The sequence below is a fragment of the Berghia stephanieae genome, chromosome 9 (assembly GCF_034508935.2).
Source record: "Berghia stephanieae isolate SIO BIC M18660-M18661 chromosome 9, UCSD_Bste_1.3, whole genome shotgun sequence".
NCBI lineage: Eukaryota > Metazoa > Mollusca > Gastropoda > Nudibranchia > Aeolidiidae > Berghia > Berghia stephanieae.
This window is the reverse complement of record NC_088368.1, coordinates 13,109,972-13,130,184: the sequence shown is the minus strand read 5'-3', so window position 1 is coordinate 13,130,184 and position 20,213 is coordinate 13,109,972. Positions and strand designations below refer to the sequence as shown.

General features: G+C 35.1%; 1 protein-coding gene across 1 annotated transcript; it reads left to right on the top strand.

The window, feature by feature from the left end:
• Nucleotides 1–1,353: 1,353 nt before the first annotated feature.
• Nucleotides 1,354–19,982, top strand: LOC144979720 (multivesicular body subunit 12B-like). Its single transcript, XM_078926669.1, has 9 exons — nt 1,354–1,502; nt 3,330–3,437; nt 4,065–4,155; nt 7,356–7,488; nt 9,940–10,038; nt 11,094–11,233; nt 11,779–11,840; nt 17,165–17,215; nt 18,512–19,982. The coding sequence occupies exons 1-9, from the start codon at nt 1,422–1,424 to the stop codon at nt 18,563–18,565; spliced, it is 819 nt and encodes a 272-aa protein (XP_078782795.1). The 5' UTR covers nt 1,354–1,421; the 3' UTR covers nt 18,566–19,982.
• The last annotated feature ends 231 nt before the right edge of the window (nt 19,983–20,213 follow it).

Genomic DNA, 20,213 nt, shown 5'->3' with positions numbered 1-20,213 from the left:
CCATCGAAGGAAAGGAGAGAGAAGAATAAACCAAATGTATTTTACAAAGGCCAGAAATATAAGGACATGTTGCCATTACAGGGCCTCTAACCAATCAAGAGAAAACTGACAAATTTATGTTGCCACAATCTAGAGTGGACTTCCATATTCACTCGTTTCTGCCTTCAACTATAAGACTATGGTAAAACTTGTATAGCTCCCGGTAAAACAATTGCGAATGCTGAGCTGGTGAGTCTTCCATGAGGAAGTTTCAGCTTGAAGAGGGAGAAGAAGACCTAATTACCGGATCTATTTTGATCGTTGATGGCTCGATTTATGTTAATTTCTCCAATACAGCAGTATAATAAGTTTAATAGATGACTGCCTGATCATAATAGCCTTTATTTATAAATAAGCAAAATTCGTAATTTAATACCGAAGCATATAGCAGAACTTTTAATTAATTCCCTTGTTTTATCTAAATTACACTATTGTAACTCCCTTTGGGCGAATTTAGCTAAAGACAAAATGAACAAACTTCAGGTTGCTCAAAATAACGCAGCCAGACTCATTGTACACAATAACAAAAAATACCCGTCAGCAACTCTCTTTCTCCATGAGTTACATTGGCTTCCTGTGGAAAAAAGAGTTGCGTACTGTTGTTACAAATCCTTGAGCACCAACAGTCCCTCCTATATTAAAGACCTTCTAAACATAGATGTCCCCAACAGAAACTTGAGGTCAAGCAATGACCAATCAATCCTTGTCAAACCTAAGTCATTGCGTAAAATAGGTGAACAATCTTTTCAATTTTCGGCCCCTCATTTTTGGAACTCTCTCCCATCACACGTGAGATGCTCGGATTCGTTGACAACGTTCAAATCTCGCTAAAAGTTTTATCTTTTTACGTCATAAGTCATAATGTTGCAATACTATTATCATATTTTGTTGTTGTTAAATTGAATTCGTATCACGTTTCCATCAAACTCGTCTTACTGTAATATGTTTTGTTTTATATCACTGTAAAGCGCTTAGAGCCTGTGACAACGGGGTAAAGCGCCATATACATGCCATTAATTATTATTTATTTCTCCGCAACTGTTACGGGTTCTCCACTAGTATTTTTTTAATGACAATAATTAATTTTGGTTTCATTCTAAGAGAGGTAAGCAATGAATTGTTTTTAACATGACTAGATATTTCATGGATTGTCTCCCATTGATAATAACTCTCGTAGCCGAAAATGAAGATAAAAGTCTTTTCTGTTTGGAGGGGAAAATAATCTGGGGTTTTCTGTGTTTTCAACCAAGAAAGAGGAGAGTCTATTTATAAATCTAAGGTTATTGATCCTTTTATTGCTTCCGGGTTGCCGGGTTGTGTTTGGTACATCACTTGGATGAGTCTTTTTCCTCAGGATTACAAGTGAAGTGATTATAAGACAAATGGAAATTGGACAAGATTTGCCAATTGTATCTGTGTGTGTTGTCAGTGACCCTACAAAACTTCCCCCGAACTATACGTTGGTAGGTGTTTCTATCAAACTAAAAAACAAAACGTTGATATTCCTTGGTAATTAAAAGCTTAACTGTCTGTGCTTAGACGAGTTTAGAGAGTATGATGAATTCTCTAGGCCAAGACTTGGGCCAAGATAGGTATCTATCTAGACCTTTATTATTAAATTATGATGTTTTATTTGTACTTGTACAACTATCTAGAAGTTGAGTCTGAGTAGACTCTCTCTCTCAATCATTGATCAATCTCTCTCTCTCTCTCTCTCTCTCTCTCTCTCTCTCTCTCTCTCTCTCTCTCTCTCTCTCTCTCTCTCTCTCTCTTCCCCATCCTTTCAAAATAAATCTCCAAAAATTAAAAAAGGCTGAATCAGTTTCTAGGCAATTTGGAGGTGACAAGCAATAATTCCTGTATTTTTAGATTTAGAGGCCCTGTCTCTCCACACACTAGCTTTCGAACTCCAAATGATTCTCTCTTTCATTCATTCATATGAAAATGAAACCCTAATAATAATAATAATAATAATAAGATTTCAGACTTTGGATGGGCTCATCTACTACTATAAATGTTGAGATACATTTTGAATGCAAAAACATATCTCTGTGCAGAAGTAAAAAGCGACGTTATAAACATATATTCTTTAAATTAGAGATGAAGTGAGTAGAAAAGTGCCAGAAGACAATGGCAATAGACATTTAGCTCAATTTTTTTTTTCCATCAACACTTGAATTATAAATTTTGTGTTATTCGACCTATCATCTCATTCAGTGAACGGGCACCTATGTTTGTTATTATATATATGTTTTTTTATTATTTTTTTTTTCTTTATATTTATATGCATTAATTTTTTAAATATGTACTTTTTGAGACTGGAGCAGAGATGAATATTACAATTTAAATTTTTTATAGAAAGCAGTAAAAGAGAGAGAAAAATAAAATTATAAGAAAAAAAAAAGGGGGGGGGGGGGGGGATAATTTAACATTTGCAACACTCTGTAGAAGTAGAAATGAGACGACAAAAAAAAAGTGTCAGAACCACGATACGTCACACAACAACGATTTCGACAAGCCTTTTGAGACAGACGACTTAATCATTCGATCATGACATCCACATGAATGTCAACTCATATTGTGTATATATATTGTAATTGTAACCTACTATCCATCGACTTGATTTATTGTTGGGTAATTTCATTCTTTTATTAATATTTTATCGACTTTACTTATTTTCTATGTGCATTTCAAACGTTTTATATTCAGGAAAGTGAATAAATGTTTAAAAGAACGGAGTTTCAAAAAAGTGTCTGTGTATAATCAGCGGTTGTTATTGACAGATACAGTCTGTGAATAATCATCCTTTACTGTAAACGTTTTAGAGTTTGAGTCAAAAATCACAGCACCACATTTTGTAACTTTGGGAGAATTTGCTATATTCTGTGTGCACAGGAGTTGGAATGGACTATGGTTATTCAATGATGCTTTAAGGCCTTTAATTTGAATCATTGATGATTAAAGACAGACACGTCTGCCAATAATCACAGCCATTGACTATAACTATTGTTATAGTGCTGAGCTGAACAGTGACAGTAACTAGTGTGTATGGGTTTTAAGTTTGTTTTTCTTCTTTCTTTTTTAATTTAAATTGTGATTTTCTCTTTTGAATAATAAGTAAATATCAAGCCTCATTGTGTCAAACTCAAATAAGAATTAGATTTGGTTTACCATCAAATTTAGCTCTCACGAGTAATTGAATTGGTATCTTGTTTGGTTTGGTTTGATTTTTTTTTTTATGTTCTTGTTCTTGTAAGAGTTTTCTATTTTTGTCTTCTTTCATTATTCAGATTGATAAAACTCTTGAAAAAAGTGACGATGCTGACCTATGGAAAGACAGACTCTGGGGACGGAGAGTGATGCGTTACTTGTGTGTTCGTCGACAAATTCCAACTAGTGTAAGTGTTTGTGGAGTTGATAATTGAACAGTATTAGGTCTTGTAATATGGTAACAATCTCAAGCTTTGTTGATCATTATCATAATCCAAATGGATTGGAATAATCACAAGCAACTATGGTCGTTGTGTTGTGTTCTTGGCATAGGTTCTTAAGGTAATGATGGTCATTCCTATTTCTGTTCTCTTTCAGCCTCAACCCAAGCTATATAAAACCAGAAGAAACCAGAATAGACAAAAACTTCAAGGGCTTGAAGGTTCTACGGTCTCCTCGCCTTCCTCTCCACCTTCACCTCTTTCTTTCCTCTTGTGCCATTCTCAAAATTTGACTCATCATTTCAATCCGGTTTTATTGATTATGTCTGGATGAACTGAATGAAGAAAATTTAGTGTTTAAGTAAGAATGATCAGAATTATGGAGTTTACTCATTTTCAAGTTATTTGTAAATAATAGAAATTCACTCTGCTTATTAGAGGGCTCGTATTTTTATGCATATTTGTTGACTTAAGCTTAAAGTCTCATTTTGAACACCAGGTTCATTCCAACATGATATCATTTGAAAAGATCTGTTACAATTGTGATTTTCATGATGAGATGATTTTATTTTCAAGTGTGATGATGTTTTCCAGACAGAGGATGTTCTGGTGGATGCAACCCTAATCAATGAGCGGGACGAACCTCCTCCTGGCTTCACAGTTGTTGAGAATACCCATGATTCAGGTCAGTATGTTGTGATGATGATAGTTGATGAAGATAGTAATAATAATAATAATAATCATAATAATAATAATAACAATAATCTTGATGATGATGATGATAATAGTAATAGTGATGATGGTGGTAATATATTATTATATATAATAATAATAATTGTTATAATGATGATAATAATCTTGATGATGATGATGGTAATATATTATTATTTATAATAATAATAATAATAATAGTTAATAATGATAATATTCTTGAATGATGAGAGTAGTGATGTTGATGGTAATATATTATTATTTATAATATAATAATAATAGTTATAATAATTATAATAATCTTGATGATGATGATAAATGTAATGATGATAGACTCCGGCACAGTTTTCTCAAAATTATTCCACTGTCCCGAATTTTTTCCTTATTATTCTTTGTTATCATTCCATTCCTTCCTAGAAATTTTTTTTTTTACCTCAAACTTGTTTCACCAAGCCAACATAAAAAATAATCAATTAATTAAAGTTTTTTTTTTTTTTTAATGGCACCCCTTGATTTCAATCACTGACATCTTACTGTGATATTGGCAGTTACTGATGTGTGTATCTATCTACACTGCATGTGTGTGTGTGCGCAATATATAATACACATGCAGACACACACAGCCACTCACACACTCCATCACAATTTTGCATAAAGGACACTTCTCTGCTATCACTTCGCCATTAGTTCCAATTTTAATGCCACATGTCATGATGTGCTAGTGGTTGGCTTCAGCGGTAAATGGATGTTGAGACACAGCAATTTCTCACACACACACACACATACCCCTTGTAACATATCAATAAAGTAAATAATAAAAAAGTTCCCTTTTTCATCCTCATGCGGCAATTTGTCTTAGGGTTTAATATATTGAGCTTTTATATAGCGCAATATCCACTTAACTTGCTCAAAGCGCTTTACAAGGGGTCCCTGGTCAACAGCAACATTTAACATGTAGGACGAGACATGACGCCTGTTAGGTGATATTACAATTTTTCGGACAAATACAACGCTGTTAACGGCCAGGTACTCATTTTACACCTGAGTACGGTGAGAGAATGTGAATAAAGAGTCTTTTCCAAGGACTCAACTATGCGTCGAGCGAGGCTCGAACCCAGGACCTTCGGATCCGAAAGCGAGTGTCATACCACTAGACCACATAGCCGCACATAGCCGTTTATTCAAAGGGAAGACTGAGATAACCCTAGTATCAGCCACAGCACAGCGCCACAACTTGAGCTAGGGAGAGATGGCCTGTTGACAGCCATGTAACTAAGTGGATATTTCAAGTTAGGTATCTTTCGCGTGCACAGCAAAGACCATGCTCTGAGCCAGACTGACCTCCCCCCCCCCCCCCCCCCCCCCCCCCCACATCATGGCAATGTTCAGTTTCCTCACTCAAACGTTTTTGCATATCCTGAGGAGTTTGAGGAAACCATGCTGGAGTATAGTATTATTGTTAATATTGATGATATTAATAATAATAATAACAAGGAATAATAATAATAATAATAGCAACAACAAGGAATAATAATGAAAATAAGGAATACTAATAATGATACTCTTGATGCTGGTTATCATACTATTATTATTATTATTATTATTATTATTATTATTATTATTATTATTATTATTATTATTATTATTATTATTATTATTATTATCATCATTATTATTAATTATAAATTCTGTTTCCAGCATCTACGAGGGCTCTTTCAGAAATAACCGAAAAATGCCCATTGCTCAGCAACCAGTGGAGATTTTTTAAATTCTGTAAACGATATGATATTCCTTATTTCCTTACGGATATTCCCAGAAATTATGAAGTGCATCATTTTGCACAATGAATTTCTAGACGATTTTAAAGATGGCGGCCCACCTTGAAACTTGGTCAAAGGAGGAAATCAGAGCTGTCATACGTTTTTTGAACGCCAAAAGTCTGAATCCTACCGAAATTCATAAAGAACTTCAGAGTGTATATGGTGAGCATGTTATAAGCCGTACACAAGTCTATCACTGGTGTAATTTGTTTGAAGCCGGCCATTCTGACTTGACAGACAGGGAAGGGAGAGGGCGTTCGATAACTGCGACGTCAGAAGACAATGTGAAGCGAGTTGATGAGCTTATTCGTCAAGACAGGAGGTTGAAACTTCATGAAATCGCAAGCAGTCTTGAAATTTCGGAAACTTCTGCCCATAGAATTGTATTTGATGAACTTGGCTATAGAAAAGTCAGCGCAAGATGGGTTCCTAAGCAATTGACAGACAATCATAAAGAACAAAGATTGGACATCTGCAGGGAACTTTTGAGAAGAAGCAAGAGCTCACGCAGGGTTCACGGGCATACTGCCAACGCCGGCGGAGACTTTCTAGGGTATGATGTGACTTTTCTTGACAGCATAGTCACCGGTGATGAGACTTGGTTGCACCATTGCACCCCAGAAACAAAGCAAGATTTGATGACATGGAAACATCCATCCTCCCCTGTCGCAAAGAAATTCAAAGTCATGCGGTCAGCAAGAAAATAATGGGAACTGTTTTCTGGGACAGTCTTGGTGTTATTCTGTTCAAAACCTTATAACCTGGAGAAACAATCAATGCTGCAAGGTACTGCCAAACTCTTGACAAGCTTAGGGAGGCCATTCGCAGAAAGCGCCCAGGGCAGTTGACCAACTAGGTAATTTTGCAACACGACAACGCTACACCCCACACAGCACGAGTGACGCAAGGTTGGCTAGAGAAATATGTAATATGGATGGGAGATTTTGCCACACCCACCACACAGTCCAGACTTCGCACCATCTGATTATCACCTCTTTGGGCCACTGAAACGTGAGCTGGCAGGAAAGCGCTTTGATGTCGATGAAGAGCTTGTTGACCATGTGCGGAAATGGCTACAAAACCTTGACAGAAATTTCTTCCGAGAGGGTATCTATTCCATGGTGCGGCGTTGGCAGAAGTGTGTCGACAGACTTGGCTGTTACGTAGAGAAATGAAGGACGAGTCAAGGTATGAACACGTGCAAGAATTTTGTTGATAGCATAAAAAACGCGGATTTTACAGGCATTTTTCGGTTAATTATGAAAGAGCCCTCGTAGCTTGCCCTGACATAATACCCTTTTGAGACAGTAGTAGCACACACATCATTTTAACACATCTGTGCCTCATTGATTAGGTGAAAAGGCAACCAAGAAAAAACTAATCTGCCTGAGATGGATGGTCCCCACCATGACGAGTGATGCCATCACAGAACTCATATTTATCAACCAGAGACAGAGACGAGCTCCCGTCGGATATACCATGGTCGGGTTAGTAGTCAGTTTTATTTAATTTTCTTTCTTTTCTTTTTTCTTTTTTTTTTACTTTTTGTTGGGTTTTATTTTATTTTTTTTTTGTTTTGTATTTTTTGAACGGGGGTTGATTTTGTGGGTGTTTAAAAAAAATTTGTTTGTTGTTGTTATATTGATTTGGTGATTTATATATTTATATATAATTGGAAAAACTATTATACAATATTGGAGCCACCTCACACAGGAAATACTGGAAACAGCCAAGGCGACCCGATCTTTCGGTCGAGACGCGAAAGGCATTTAAGTCAAGTAAGTCATAATCATAGGATGAATTACAGTACACTCTGGATACGTCGATGTTGCTTGAGTCGATTTTTTTTCCTGGACCCTCCCCCTTTTTCCTATATAACATTAGTAAAAATAACAAACACTCAACATAAGTCGATGTTCTTATCACTATCTGGGTGAGGTTGCTGATCTCCCAAAGTGGGCAAGGAGGTTTTTTACTGTGTCTTCTATCCCCTTATATCTGTTTTCCAACATGCTTTCTGTCTTTGTCTTGGAATGAGATTACTTGGTTTTGTCCTGGCTCTGGCCGGAGTCCTAGCTGGGAGAGAAACAGTCAAATTCTTAGTTATTGTTTTGGGAGATGATTTTTTTTTCCTTGTAAATCATCTCTCTGTTATGTATTATTATATGTTATTTTGAATGTATAATGAATGTAAGCATTTGAGTGATTACTCTTTGTTGGATTTTGTGCTTGTGTCGGTTGAGACATATAGGTGATCTCAGACTAAGTACATTGGTGGTGTGCTCTTGGAATCTACATCTGATCCCTATTTGTTCCCAGTTCCCCTATGTCTTACTTTTTCTTGGGTGCTTTAATTGTAATTCTAGAACTTTTTACTATCCCATTTTCTTCCTTTTTACATATCCCCTTATATCTGTTTTTCAACTTGCTTTCTGTTTTCGTCTTGGGATGAGATTACTTGGTTTTGTCCTGGCCCTGGCCGGATACCCTAGCTGGGGAGGTATAGTTAGTCTTGGGAGATGATATTTTTTTTTTTGTCTTGTAAATCATTTTTCTGTTATGCTCTGTATTGTGTTTTATTTACATATTATATATGATTTGTAAACATTTGAGTGTATTCCTCTTTTTTGGGGACCTGTTCTTGTGTCTGGATGAGAGTTTTAGTTGATCTCAAACTAAGTACTTTGATAGTGTGCTCTTGGAATCTACATCTGCTGTTTCCTGAACCAATTTCCCTTTGTCTTACCTTTTCTTGGGTGCTTTAATTGTAACACTAGAACTTTTTACTAACCCATTTTCTTCCTTTTTACTAGCATTGATATGACCTGAATGTGTTGCAAGCTCCGTAACACCCTTAAAAACAAACAAACTTATCACTCATGACCCTAATATAATCACGAATAAACAAGTTTTTCCATTGGTTAAAAAAGCTACCAGTAAGAATTTTCATTGGTGAAGAATATCTACAAATGATTGGTGTACACCGATATGACGTAGGTGCTTTGCGTAACGTCTGTGCTTTATGTACATAAGCAGTATCGAATAGCTTTGATTTATCCATCTCACTTTTTACATTGTCACAACTTCAAGTCAAGATTTTTTTTTTCTAATCCCAGGTCAGCCTTAATGATTCTCTTAATTAATATCGGTTTTATCAAAAAATTCAAATAAATTACAATGACAAACAAAAGGTTGACAATCCTATCACTGAAAAGAAAGATTGAGCTGAACTATGCAGTTGAAAAGTCTGGGATATGGCAGAAAATCATCACAGAGGAAATTGGCACACTAGCCATTTCAGTCTGGATGATTTACAAGAAGTATGACCACTACAGGGACCGCTACTTCTCTGGTCAATTTGATGCGACCAGGCAACGTCAGCAGAAAGCATGACATGTCAGACCATATTTATACTAGATTGGCTTGCTTTGTCCACACACATTTTTGCTCAGTTGGTTACACTTCGGTTAATTTGATTTTTGTGAAGTCGATTTATTTATTTTTGCTCCCCTGGGCATCGTCTTTTCCGGAGTTTACTGTGTATATATTAAATTTTGCTTTCTTTTTACCTTGAGTATATTTTCTCTCCATCAAATAATTCTAATTTAAATTCAACATTCCTTATTTCTTGATTAAAGAGAACATTTTCATCATGGCTAAGTTCAACTATAATAGAAACTTTTATGATTGATTTTCTAAGCGAAAATGCACCATTTTGACCTATATTACTGATTTCTACAATATCATAAATAGTATCATCCTACAACTACTATAATTTCCCCTTACCTTACATTATATTTTACCACTTATAAGACATGCGAGTGCATTAGGTTGCACTTGGTAGGCAGCTGAATTTTTTGACCTTGTAATTTAAGCCTTTTTATTGTCTCATTAAAAAGCTTTTCTTACTATCTTTAAACCATCTTTGCCAATTACAGGGATATCAACAATTTGTCTCTATGTTACAAGATGGGTCGTATCCCAACCCCTGACCAGGGCAGTGCAAATCAAGAAAATACAGGGCTAAGCTACAGCATGTGAGTTCATCTCTTCCACTTCTCTTTACAACCAATACCATCCTGTTTTTTGAGGAGCAATGAATTTCCATGAATGTTCTCATCATTGTTTTTTTAAAAACTGGTCTACTGTTGTTGCCGATACTATTTCATCTTGCAAAACGTTCCAGTCCCGTCCAGATTTAGGAAAGAAACATTTTTGCTTATAAGTTGGAGCCTTTTCCAAATTGTATTCTTTACTGCATAAGAAAGCGATTAGTTAGCTACGTACTTGTATCTGTGGAGTGTAAAATGCTGCTAGAAATCTGTAAATGTGAAAACTCTCTTATCAAAGCTATTATCAATATAGATATTTGTTTCTCTTATCAAAGCTATTACCATTATAGATATTTGTTTCTCTTATCAAAGCTATTACCATTATAGATATTTGTTTCTCTTATCAAAGCTATTAATATTATAGATATTTGTTTCTCTTATCAAAGCAATTACCATTGTAGATATTTGTTTCTCTTATCAAAGCTATTAATATTATAGATATTTGTTTCTCTTATCAAAGCTATTACCATTATAGATATTTGTTTCTCTTATCAAAGCTATTAATATTATATATATTTGTTTCTCTTATCAAGCTATTATATTAAGATATTTGTTTCTCTATCAAAGCTATTACCATTATCGATATTTGTTTCTCTTATCAAACTATTAATATTATAGATATTTGTTTTCACTTATCAAAGCAATTACCATTATAGATATTTTTCTCTTATCAAGACCTATTAATATTATAGATATTTGTTCTCTTATCAAAGCTATTACCATTATAGATATTTTGTTTCTCTTATCAAAGCTATTAATATTATATATATTTGTTTCTTTTATCAAAGCTATTACTATTATAAATATTTGTTTCTCTTATCGAAGCTATTACTATTAAAGATATTTGTTTCTCTCTGGTTTTAACTTGCTTGAGTGACCCAATTTTGTCGATCGGAAAACTGAACTGATCAAAGCTGCTCTCCCACTGGTTGAAATTTTCACATTGCTCATGCAATCACTTTGTTAATTTTTTTCCACAGGACTCCTTCAGGTGCACCAGGATTGTCATATGGCCCCACACCACCCGGTGGGCCAGTGGGGATGGGAGCCCACACTAGAACACCTGGTGGTGACAGTCATCAACCTAGTGCAATGCCTCCTCCACAACAACACGTTACTCGTAATTATTTTTATTTTTCTTTCTTTTCATTTCTTAAGGGAGGGGGGGGGGGGGGTTCTCTGCCTTATTTGTAGTGAATTAAACAAAAAATATATTCGTATTCTTCCTTCATAAAAATAAATTCATATTTTAAATGCTGTCCTATCATTTTCACAGTCGTCTTCATCATCATCATCATCATCATTCATTACACAGTTGCTTTGGAAAGAGGAGTATACATCTTAATCTTCAACATCTTTTGTTAACTGTCTTGATGATTGAAATAAAACATGGATGTAACGACTTCTTACATCATTATAATGTTTGGATATCCTCACTATTTGGATAACAGAAAGGGGGAGATGATTGTACTTAGGTTTATAGATAAAAATAACAGAAACACTGACACTGACACGGTTAGTGTCAGACTTTGATGATATATAGAGTGCCCAATCACTTTTTGTTTTTCAAATCATAAAATAACATTTTAATATAAATTTGGGTTTTGGTCTTCAAGCATGTCTGTATTTTTAATTAAGCGATATTGCCTTCAACATTTTTCACAGCACTGTCTGGTATACAATGGAAGATGAATCCTCGTTATGGCCTCATGATGGAATTACAAAATGTGAGTAATGATATTTTAATATTTTACTCTTTACTCTCTGAGCATGGCTAAGTGGTATAGTTTTTACTTTTTACTCGAAAGGTACCAAGTTCGACTACCCTCAGCGTTGTGTGGCCTTGAGCAAGTCACCTCACCATAGCTCACTTTGCAGCACCGTTGACGATTGGGTTCTTTCAGTCTTACTCAAAAAGACACTCATGATCATTTTGCCCTGATGATAAATAAATTGAATTTTATTTATTTATTTATGATTTTTTTTTTCCTGTCTAAATGTTATCACTGCATAAATCTAGTATTGTTCGGAAATGAATCAAATGAATGAGAAGAATAGGATTGAAAGACAGAATGATGAGATTAGACTTATTTGTGTTTTTTATAGTTTCAGAAAAAAAGAACATTTATATAGCACAAAATCTACTAAACATGCTCAAAATGCTTCATACAGGGTTCCAAGCCACCAAACAGCAACATTTAATATGCAGGACGATACATGACACCTATAATTTTATTTATTTTTTTTCAAGACAAGGCTGTTAACAGTCAGCTACTCATTTTACATTTTGGGTATGTGGGAAGGACTCGTCTTTGCACCACTCAGCAGATTGGAACTCGAACCTGGGGCCTGACTGATGTGAAGGCACGTGCATACCAGAAGGTCATAAAGCCACACAAAACATGGGCAGTGTCTCTTCCAAAACAAGAATTTAATTTATTTAAAATATTATCATTTAGATTTTATACTCGTCCCAATATGATACCAGGAGAAGGCATTGAGTTACAATTTTGGGAGGGGGGAGCAGTGATGCCAACCTTACGTAAAAAATGCGTATTTTTACGCATTTTCATTCATTGTACACATTTTTCTGAGGATTGTACGCATAATTAAATTTCTATTATTCAAGCATTTTTAGCATTAATGCACTTTTTGGTGTCCTTACACACTAAATGTTTCTTGACCCATCAGAATTATACATGGATCTGGAAGTTGATACTATTTATCATCTATAAAGTGTAAGCTTATTCATTATTTCAAATATTGATTATATCATTGCTAGTATGGTCTAATTGCCCATTATCAGATTTAGTGCTAATTATCGAGTTTGCAGAATTGTACGCATTTTTTCAAAATCTTATTCATTTTGGCTCTCCATTATACACATTTACATGGGCTAGGGTTGGCAGCACTGGGGGAGCACAGAGGGAAGAATGTCAGTTGGACGAGGCTCTAGATTTCAGCATTGAGAATCTCATTCTGGACATATCAAGTGGGTTTTAACAATCAAACCAAGATACTTGTTAATAAGGAAAAATTTACTGTATCTGAAGGAAAAAAACCCAAAAAAACACCTCTGAATCAGCAAAAGACTGACTTCAAAAAGATCAAAGGGGAAACTCAAAGAGAATGCCATAGAACCCACAGAAAGTATATTGACAAAATAATCAATGATGAGAGTAACAATATGTTTAAAAACTCTGGTCGTATATCAAGAGCAAAAATAGAGACAAAAATGGAATTGATTCACTCAAAGACAACAACAAAACATTCCAATCCAACCCAAAATTAAGGTCATTTTATTGAATGACCAGTTTTCTCTGATTCAACAATCACAAAGATTTATATTTCACGTGACCAAGACAATTTGGACATTCCTATAATGGAGGAATCAAATTCTCAGAGAGAGGTGTCACAACGCTTCTAAATGCAATTAAGGAATTCAAAGCAACTGGTTCTGATGACATACCAGGAAAATTAATGAAAAAACTGCTTAGACGAACTAGCACCTATATTAACACACATTTTCCAGAGTTCACTTAGCCAAGAGAAAGTACCTGATGATTGGAAAAAAGGAAAAATAACATCGATTTACAAAAAAGGAGAGAAAAACTAAAGCAGAGAATTAAATACCAATATCTATTACATCAATCACCATTAAAATTCTGGAACATGTCATATTTTCTTACATTATGAATCATATAGAGGCCAGTAAAATCTTAACACAATCAAACATGGTTTTTAGGCCATGTGAAACAGCTGATCACAACAATCAATGACCTAGCAGAAAACATAAAGGATTACAAACGTATGCCATTTTGTTAGACTTCAGCAAAGCTTTTGACAAAGTTCATCATCATACATTGTCACTGAAATTATGGAGATATGGAAAAAACATTCCATTGAATTATGTCCTTCTTGACTAATCGAAAACAGGCAGTTGTCGTTGATGGTGGGTCATCAGTCAGACCAAGTGGTGTTTGGTGTTCCTGGGGGTAAAGTTCTTGCCCCTCTCCTATTCTTAATCTCCATTAATGATATGACAGAAAGACTTACACCAGGAACCCAAGTGAGATTGTTTGCAGATGACAGCCTTCTATATCAGACAATAAGAACTATTTATCTTACAATGCTGGGAACTAAAAAAAAAGCATGGGATTCCATCCTTGGAAGTGCCAGGTTCTAAAATTTACAAACAACAGGAAAATCATACATTCAACATACGCAATACATAACACTGCACTAGAAGAAGTGAGTAAGCCGAAATATCTAGGAGTAAAATAAACTAATTAACTGAATTGGAAAGATCATTTTACAAACATAATCAAAAAAGCAAACTCCTCTTTAGGCTTCTTCAAGAAGAAACTTGTACGACAGCAGGAGGGACATAAAATTAAAGTGCTACAAATCCTTTGTTAGACACACTAGAAAATAGTAGCTCTGTCTGGGACTCTCATCACATATCAGAAATCCAAGATATCGAATGAATTCGAAACAGAGCAGTGAATTTTATAAATCAAAACAACAAAGATTTAAAAATATGTTGATTTAGATCTTGAACCACTACAACTAGAAGAAAGTAGTACAAAGTAACAATATTTTGCAAAGGCCTAAAGGACTGAGTTAAATTACCCCTCTGTGATATTCAACAATATAAGAGGAAGTTTATGGTTCCCCACTCAAGAGTGGATACCCACTTGTACATGTTCATATCATCAACATTGAGACAGGGGAATAGTCTTGCATCTCCAATTAAATAAAAATACTGTGGTCTGTGGAATTGAAGTTCTGGGTGAGATCTTTGACCTCCCATGATGGGCAGGAGGTCACGCTGTGTCTTCTATCTCCTTATATCTGTTTTCCGAATTGCATTCTGTCTTTGTCTTGGAATCAGATTACTTGGTTTTGTCCTAGTCCTGGCTGGAGTCTTTGACTGCAAGGGAAACAGTCAAATGTCTAGTTATAGTTTTGGGAGATCTCTCTGTTATGTATTGTTATATATATGTTGTTTTGAATGTATAATGAACGCATTTGAGTGTGTTCCTCTTAGTGGGATCCTGTGTGCTTGTGTCTGAGTGAGACTTTTCGGTGATCTCAAACAATGACAGTGTGCTCTTGGAATCTACATCTGTTACCTATTTGTACCATTCCCCTTTGTGGTACATTTTCTTGGCTGCTTTTTTCTTTTGACAATTCCATTTTCTTCCTTTTTACTGGCACTGAAATGACCTAAATGTATCACAAGCACCATAAAACCCTTAAAAACAAAACAAATACAAACAATATTGAAATTACAGACCTAAAGGGAAGAAGAAGAAAAAGAGGGGGGTTGGAGCAATTATCTTAGCCACAAATAGTCGTTTTGCGAGGCTGCACTGCAACTGATGCTTGGATTAGCTCTTTTTTTCCTGGGACAGCCCTGAAGATAGATTCCCCTGATAATGAATGAAGAGATTTTTTATTCAATTTTTTTTTTATGTTTTTTTTTCCAATTATGGATATATAATCGAATATTGTTTGGGTTTTGTTTTTGTTTTTTTCATCCAAGTGTTTACAGATAGTATTTAAAATGGAATTTACAGTGGATTCCGCTTAAGATAAACTCTTTGGGACCATGAAAAATATGATCTTAAGTAAGGTTTATTTTATCCATTATTAATTTAGCTCAAAATGAGTAAGTGGTGACTAACCTCCCCTGTTTATCATTGATGCATGGATTCTTGTAATTTGATAGCCTATATGTTTTGTTGGTTTTCTTTGGACGGGGAAGGGGGAAAAGAGGGCTACTGTGGCAGAAAACAGTTTATTTTAACTGGATCGAGATTGATTTGTCTTTATGTAAACATCCTTTGGTTAGTTGGCTTGTGAAGAAAAAAAAAAGACTGGATCAGATGGAAAGCTTAAATTATGGGAGATTTTATCTTATCTGGACTCAACTGTAGTTTCATATGCCCCACTGAAGTATTTGCGAGGTGTATTGAGCACGGTTGACTTACTTGACTTAGATGCCTTTCGCGTCTCGACCGAAAGATCGGGTCGCCTTGGCTGTTTCAAGTATTTCCTGTGTGAGGTGTCTCCAATATTGCCGGTCCTCTGCTAGGGTTCTCAGATTTTCAAGGTCCCCTGCCGTTATGAGACAAATGCTTTGTCCAAGTGTTGTGAGGTTTTTGTTTAGGATCACAGGGAGTGTTGTGATCGGTCTTCCTCTGAAAAGGTTCCCGTGTTTTTGGAAGTATCCCGACATGGCTTGGTTAGCTGGTATGTTTTTGTCCCTGCGTAGTATGTGACTGAAAAGTTGCCATCGTTGTTGTAAAATGTCAAGGGAGATTGGTCTTTCTTTTGTGATCTTATAGAGTGATTCATTTGAGATCTTTTTTGGGTATTTGATGTCCAGTACCCTTCTTAGCTGTGTGCGATGGAAGGCATCCAGATGTTCTTCTTCGGATTTTGTCAACGCCCAAGTGCCGCAGTTATACAGAAGTACCGGTTTTACAAGAGCACGGTACAGTTTCAGTTTGGTTTTTCTCTTTATTTTGTCACCTCTAATCCATACATTGGTGAGTTTACTGAGTGCAGCGTTTGATAGCTGTTTTCTTCTTTGTACATCCTCGGTGTCTCCAATTAGTGAGCCTACTTTTTTTGTTCTTTTCCATTCCTCTTTGTTCCTCGATATTGTTGTAAATTCGGTTTTATAGTCATTGACTTGGAGGTTATATCTCATGAGGGTATTTTGTATGATGTCTATATTTGCTGGTGTTGATCCAATAAAATTGACATCATCTGCAAAGGCGATTTCTCTAGGGATTGCATTCTCAATATGAGTCGTTGGTTTTGGAATGACTTTTCGAACTTCTTTCAGGGCGTATAAGTATAAGTATATTGTGAGCACGGTTGATCTGTGTAAATTGGTAGAAAACAGTTTATTTTAATTGGATCGATATTGAGCACGGTTGATCTGTGTAAATATCCTAATACAAAGATGTTCAAATTTATTTTATTTCAATTTCAGATTGCTAATCATTTTGCCTTTATCTGCTTTTTTTCCTTTCAGCTAACTATTCCTGAAATTCGAGGCAAGACATTGGAAGAAATTGAAAGACAGGTAGGTTGATGAAATATGTTATATATAGTATATTTACTTAAAATGTCAATTATAACATTGCTTGTATGATCTAATTTGGCCATCAGCAAATTTCGAGCTCGTTACCATTTTAACCAGGATTATACACATTTTTAAAAAAAATATGACTCATCTTGGCTGTCCATTGTAAACATTTACATGGTCTGGGGTTGACAGCTGTGGGTATTGTGTCAGAATTAACTTGATGTTGAATTTTAAATCAAATTTATCAGAATTAGGAACTTCACATATTACGTCATAATGAAAAATAATTCTCTTTCTTGCCTTCCCCCCCAAAAAAAAGATGGCGTGATAAAAAAAAAAAAAAGAAAGAAAGAAAGAATAATTAACTGAAAACTGTCTCGCTACGATATTATGTCTGGGTAAACCTAATGCTTTGAATTCGATTTTATGTTTAATTTATGAAAATGGGTGGAATTAAATCGGAACCCGGAGCCTCTCCATTACCACTCTTTCGTTAGTAAACAAACATTACAGTCAGCATGGTGTTAAATGATTTGTGAAACAGTTGGTCGCTGTTGTAGTGGGTGGGGGAAGGGAAAGGTTTTGCGTGAAACAACACAAAGTGTTTGTTTACCACTACACAATACAAATGTTTGTTTACCACTACACAATACAAAGTGTTTGTTTACGACTACACAGTACAAAGTGTTTGTTTACCACTACACAACACAAAGTGTTTGTTTACCACTACACAATACAAAGTGTTTGTTTACCACTACACAATACAAAGTGTTTGTTTACCACTACATAATACAAAGTGTTTGTTTACCACTACACAATACAAAGTGTTTGTTTACCACTACACAATACAAAGTGTTTGTTTACTGCTACACAATACAAAGTGTTTGTTTACTGCTACATAATACAAAGTGTTTGTTTACCACTACACAACACAAAGTGTTTGCTTACCACTCTATCCCCGTCCCACATGGGGACACACTTGTTTTAGATTTAAATTGGTTCCTAAATTTTTTGTTCATTTGTGGGAAACAAAATAATGCGTGTTGTGTCGTTTTACAAATGTCACTGTATTGTATGAATGCTTGCTTGTACATTTATGCCAGCCAAATGAGATTTGAAATGTGCAAAATGGAAATTTAGTGCCATACCCGTTTAAGAGGAATAAATGGAAAAGTTTTTAAGCTTAATTCTTCTTCTGTTGTAATCTGGAAATATATGATATTTACCTCTGTTTTCACTGCAAACTATTTCCTTGGTTTAATTTTTTATTCGTTTTTTTCTCTCATTTTCCAGTATGCTTACACATTCGAGGTTGAGAGATCCGTGTCTAAGGCAAATATTTCCTGAAATTGAAATACTGCTACTGCAGGGCTCGATTTACATCTTCAAGTAACCTTATAGAGGAATAGTGTGATGAGTGAGAGAGAGAGAGTGAGAGAGAGAGAGAGAGAGAGGGGGGGGGGGAGAGAGAAAGAGAGGGGGGGGAGGTGGGAGAGAGAGAGAGGATGAGCGAATTTTTTTTAATAGATGGGAATGAGTTGAGTGGGTTTTACTCCAAGTTATTCACAAAAAGCTTTATTATGTTGATTTGATATTGTGTTATTTAAAATTTGATTTGAGCAGACTTGATAGATTATGAAATTTATGAATATTGAAGTTACTTAGTACTTATACACAATTTGTTTGTTACAGTGTATTAAGAGATTTACAATACAGTGGAAACATGCAGTAGGTTTAACTAAAAAAAATTAATTAATTATGTAATAATTAGTAATAATAATTTGATTTGAAATAATGTCAGTTTGTTTTATGTTTGATGTTGCTAGCAATTTATTAAAATCCTTAAGCGCTTAACTAAATATTGTTTCTAAACTGGAAAAGAAATGGCTGCCAGTATACTTTTTGCATGGTCAACAAATTGAGAATAGGCAGGTAAGTGGTTGATGTATCCCTGATACAAAGCCTAATTTTTTGTACTACCTGCCACCTGTCATTAATTAATTATTAATATAAATATCCAAGATATTCCACAATTTAAGTGAAATTTGCTACCATTTCATTAAATTACTTTAGAACCAACTTAGTTACAACAGGCCATTGAGTACAGTGATCAAGTAAAAATCTCACAACGATTCGGACTTTCGGCAACTACCTGTGTGACAGTTCAATGTCTTATATATACTCTAGGCCACTTCTCCCTCCAGACCTAGAGAAGGATGGAAAGTCAATGTTTGTATCTCCATTGTACCTTGTAGCTTTGTTATTTTATTAGTTTTAGAGTGGTTGCAAAGGAGTTGTTATCATGATTTAATGTCTATTTATTTGTTGAATGAGTTTGATTGAGGAGGAGACAGGGCTGCCAAGTGTTCAAGATTTTTTCGGGACATTCCCGCATTTGGAGGTTTTGTCCCATACGTGATAATAAGGTCTAGCATTTTTGCTATTAATTTTTTTATTTTTTTAAATAGATATTTGTTTCATCCCTGTGCCAGCTTCTAACATTTCAATTTGTCCCCTGCCACCCTTTTAGAAAAATTACCAGATTTTATATCCGGATATAACTATTGCTCAGCCATCTTCCATCTGTCATTCTCCATATTTTTGTCAATACCACGTTCTGATGATAATAATAATGTTAATAATAATATGATAGTTATATCTCGCATGTACAAAACTGCAAAATGTTTCAATGCACTTTACAATACAGAAATATAGTAATCAGTTTGGAAAAAGGAAATTTTTGACCAATTATATTGGCAACGACTGACAGAAACAAAACAATTATTTTAAACCATTACAACAGCAGCCTATTAAATTACAAAAATATTTATCAGCAATAAGATTGTTTTAACACGAATTTAAAAGTTGCCACCTGGGTGGGGATCCTGACCTCCCATAGTGGGCAGGGAGGTACATACTGTGTCTTCTATCCCCTTATATCTGTTTTCCAACATGCTTTCTGTCTTTGTCTTGGAATGAGATTACTTTTTTTTTT

Excerpts from the sequence above, each read along its gene's own strand:
- LOC144979720 (XM_078926669.1), top strand. The coding sequence starts at position 1,422 with ATGGAAATTGGACAAGATTTGCCAATTGTATCTGTGTGTGTTGTCAGT. Across the intron at positions 1,503-3,329 it reads TTCCCCCGAACTATACGTTG|ATTGATAAAACTCTTGAAAA; the intron begins GTAGGTGTTTCT and ends TTCATTATTCAG. Across the intron at positions 11,234-11,778 it reads TCCACAACAACACGTTACTC|CACTGTCTGGTATACAATGG; the intron begins GTAATTATTTTT and ends CATTTTTCACAG.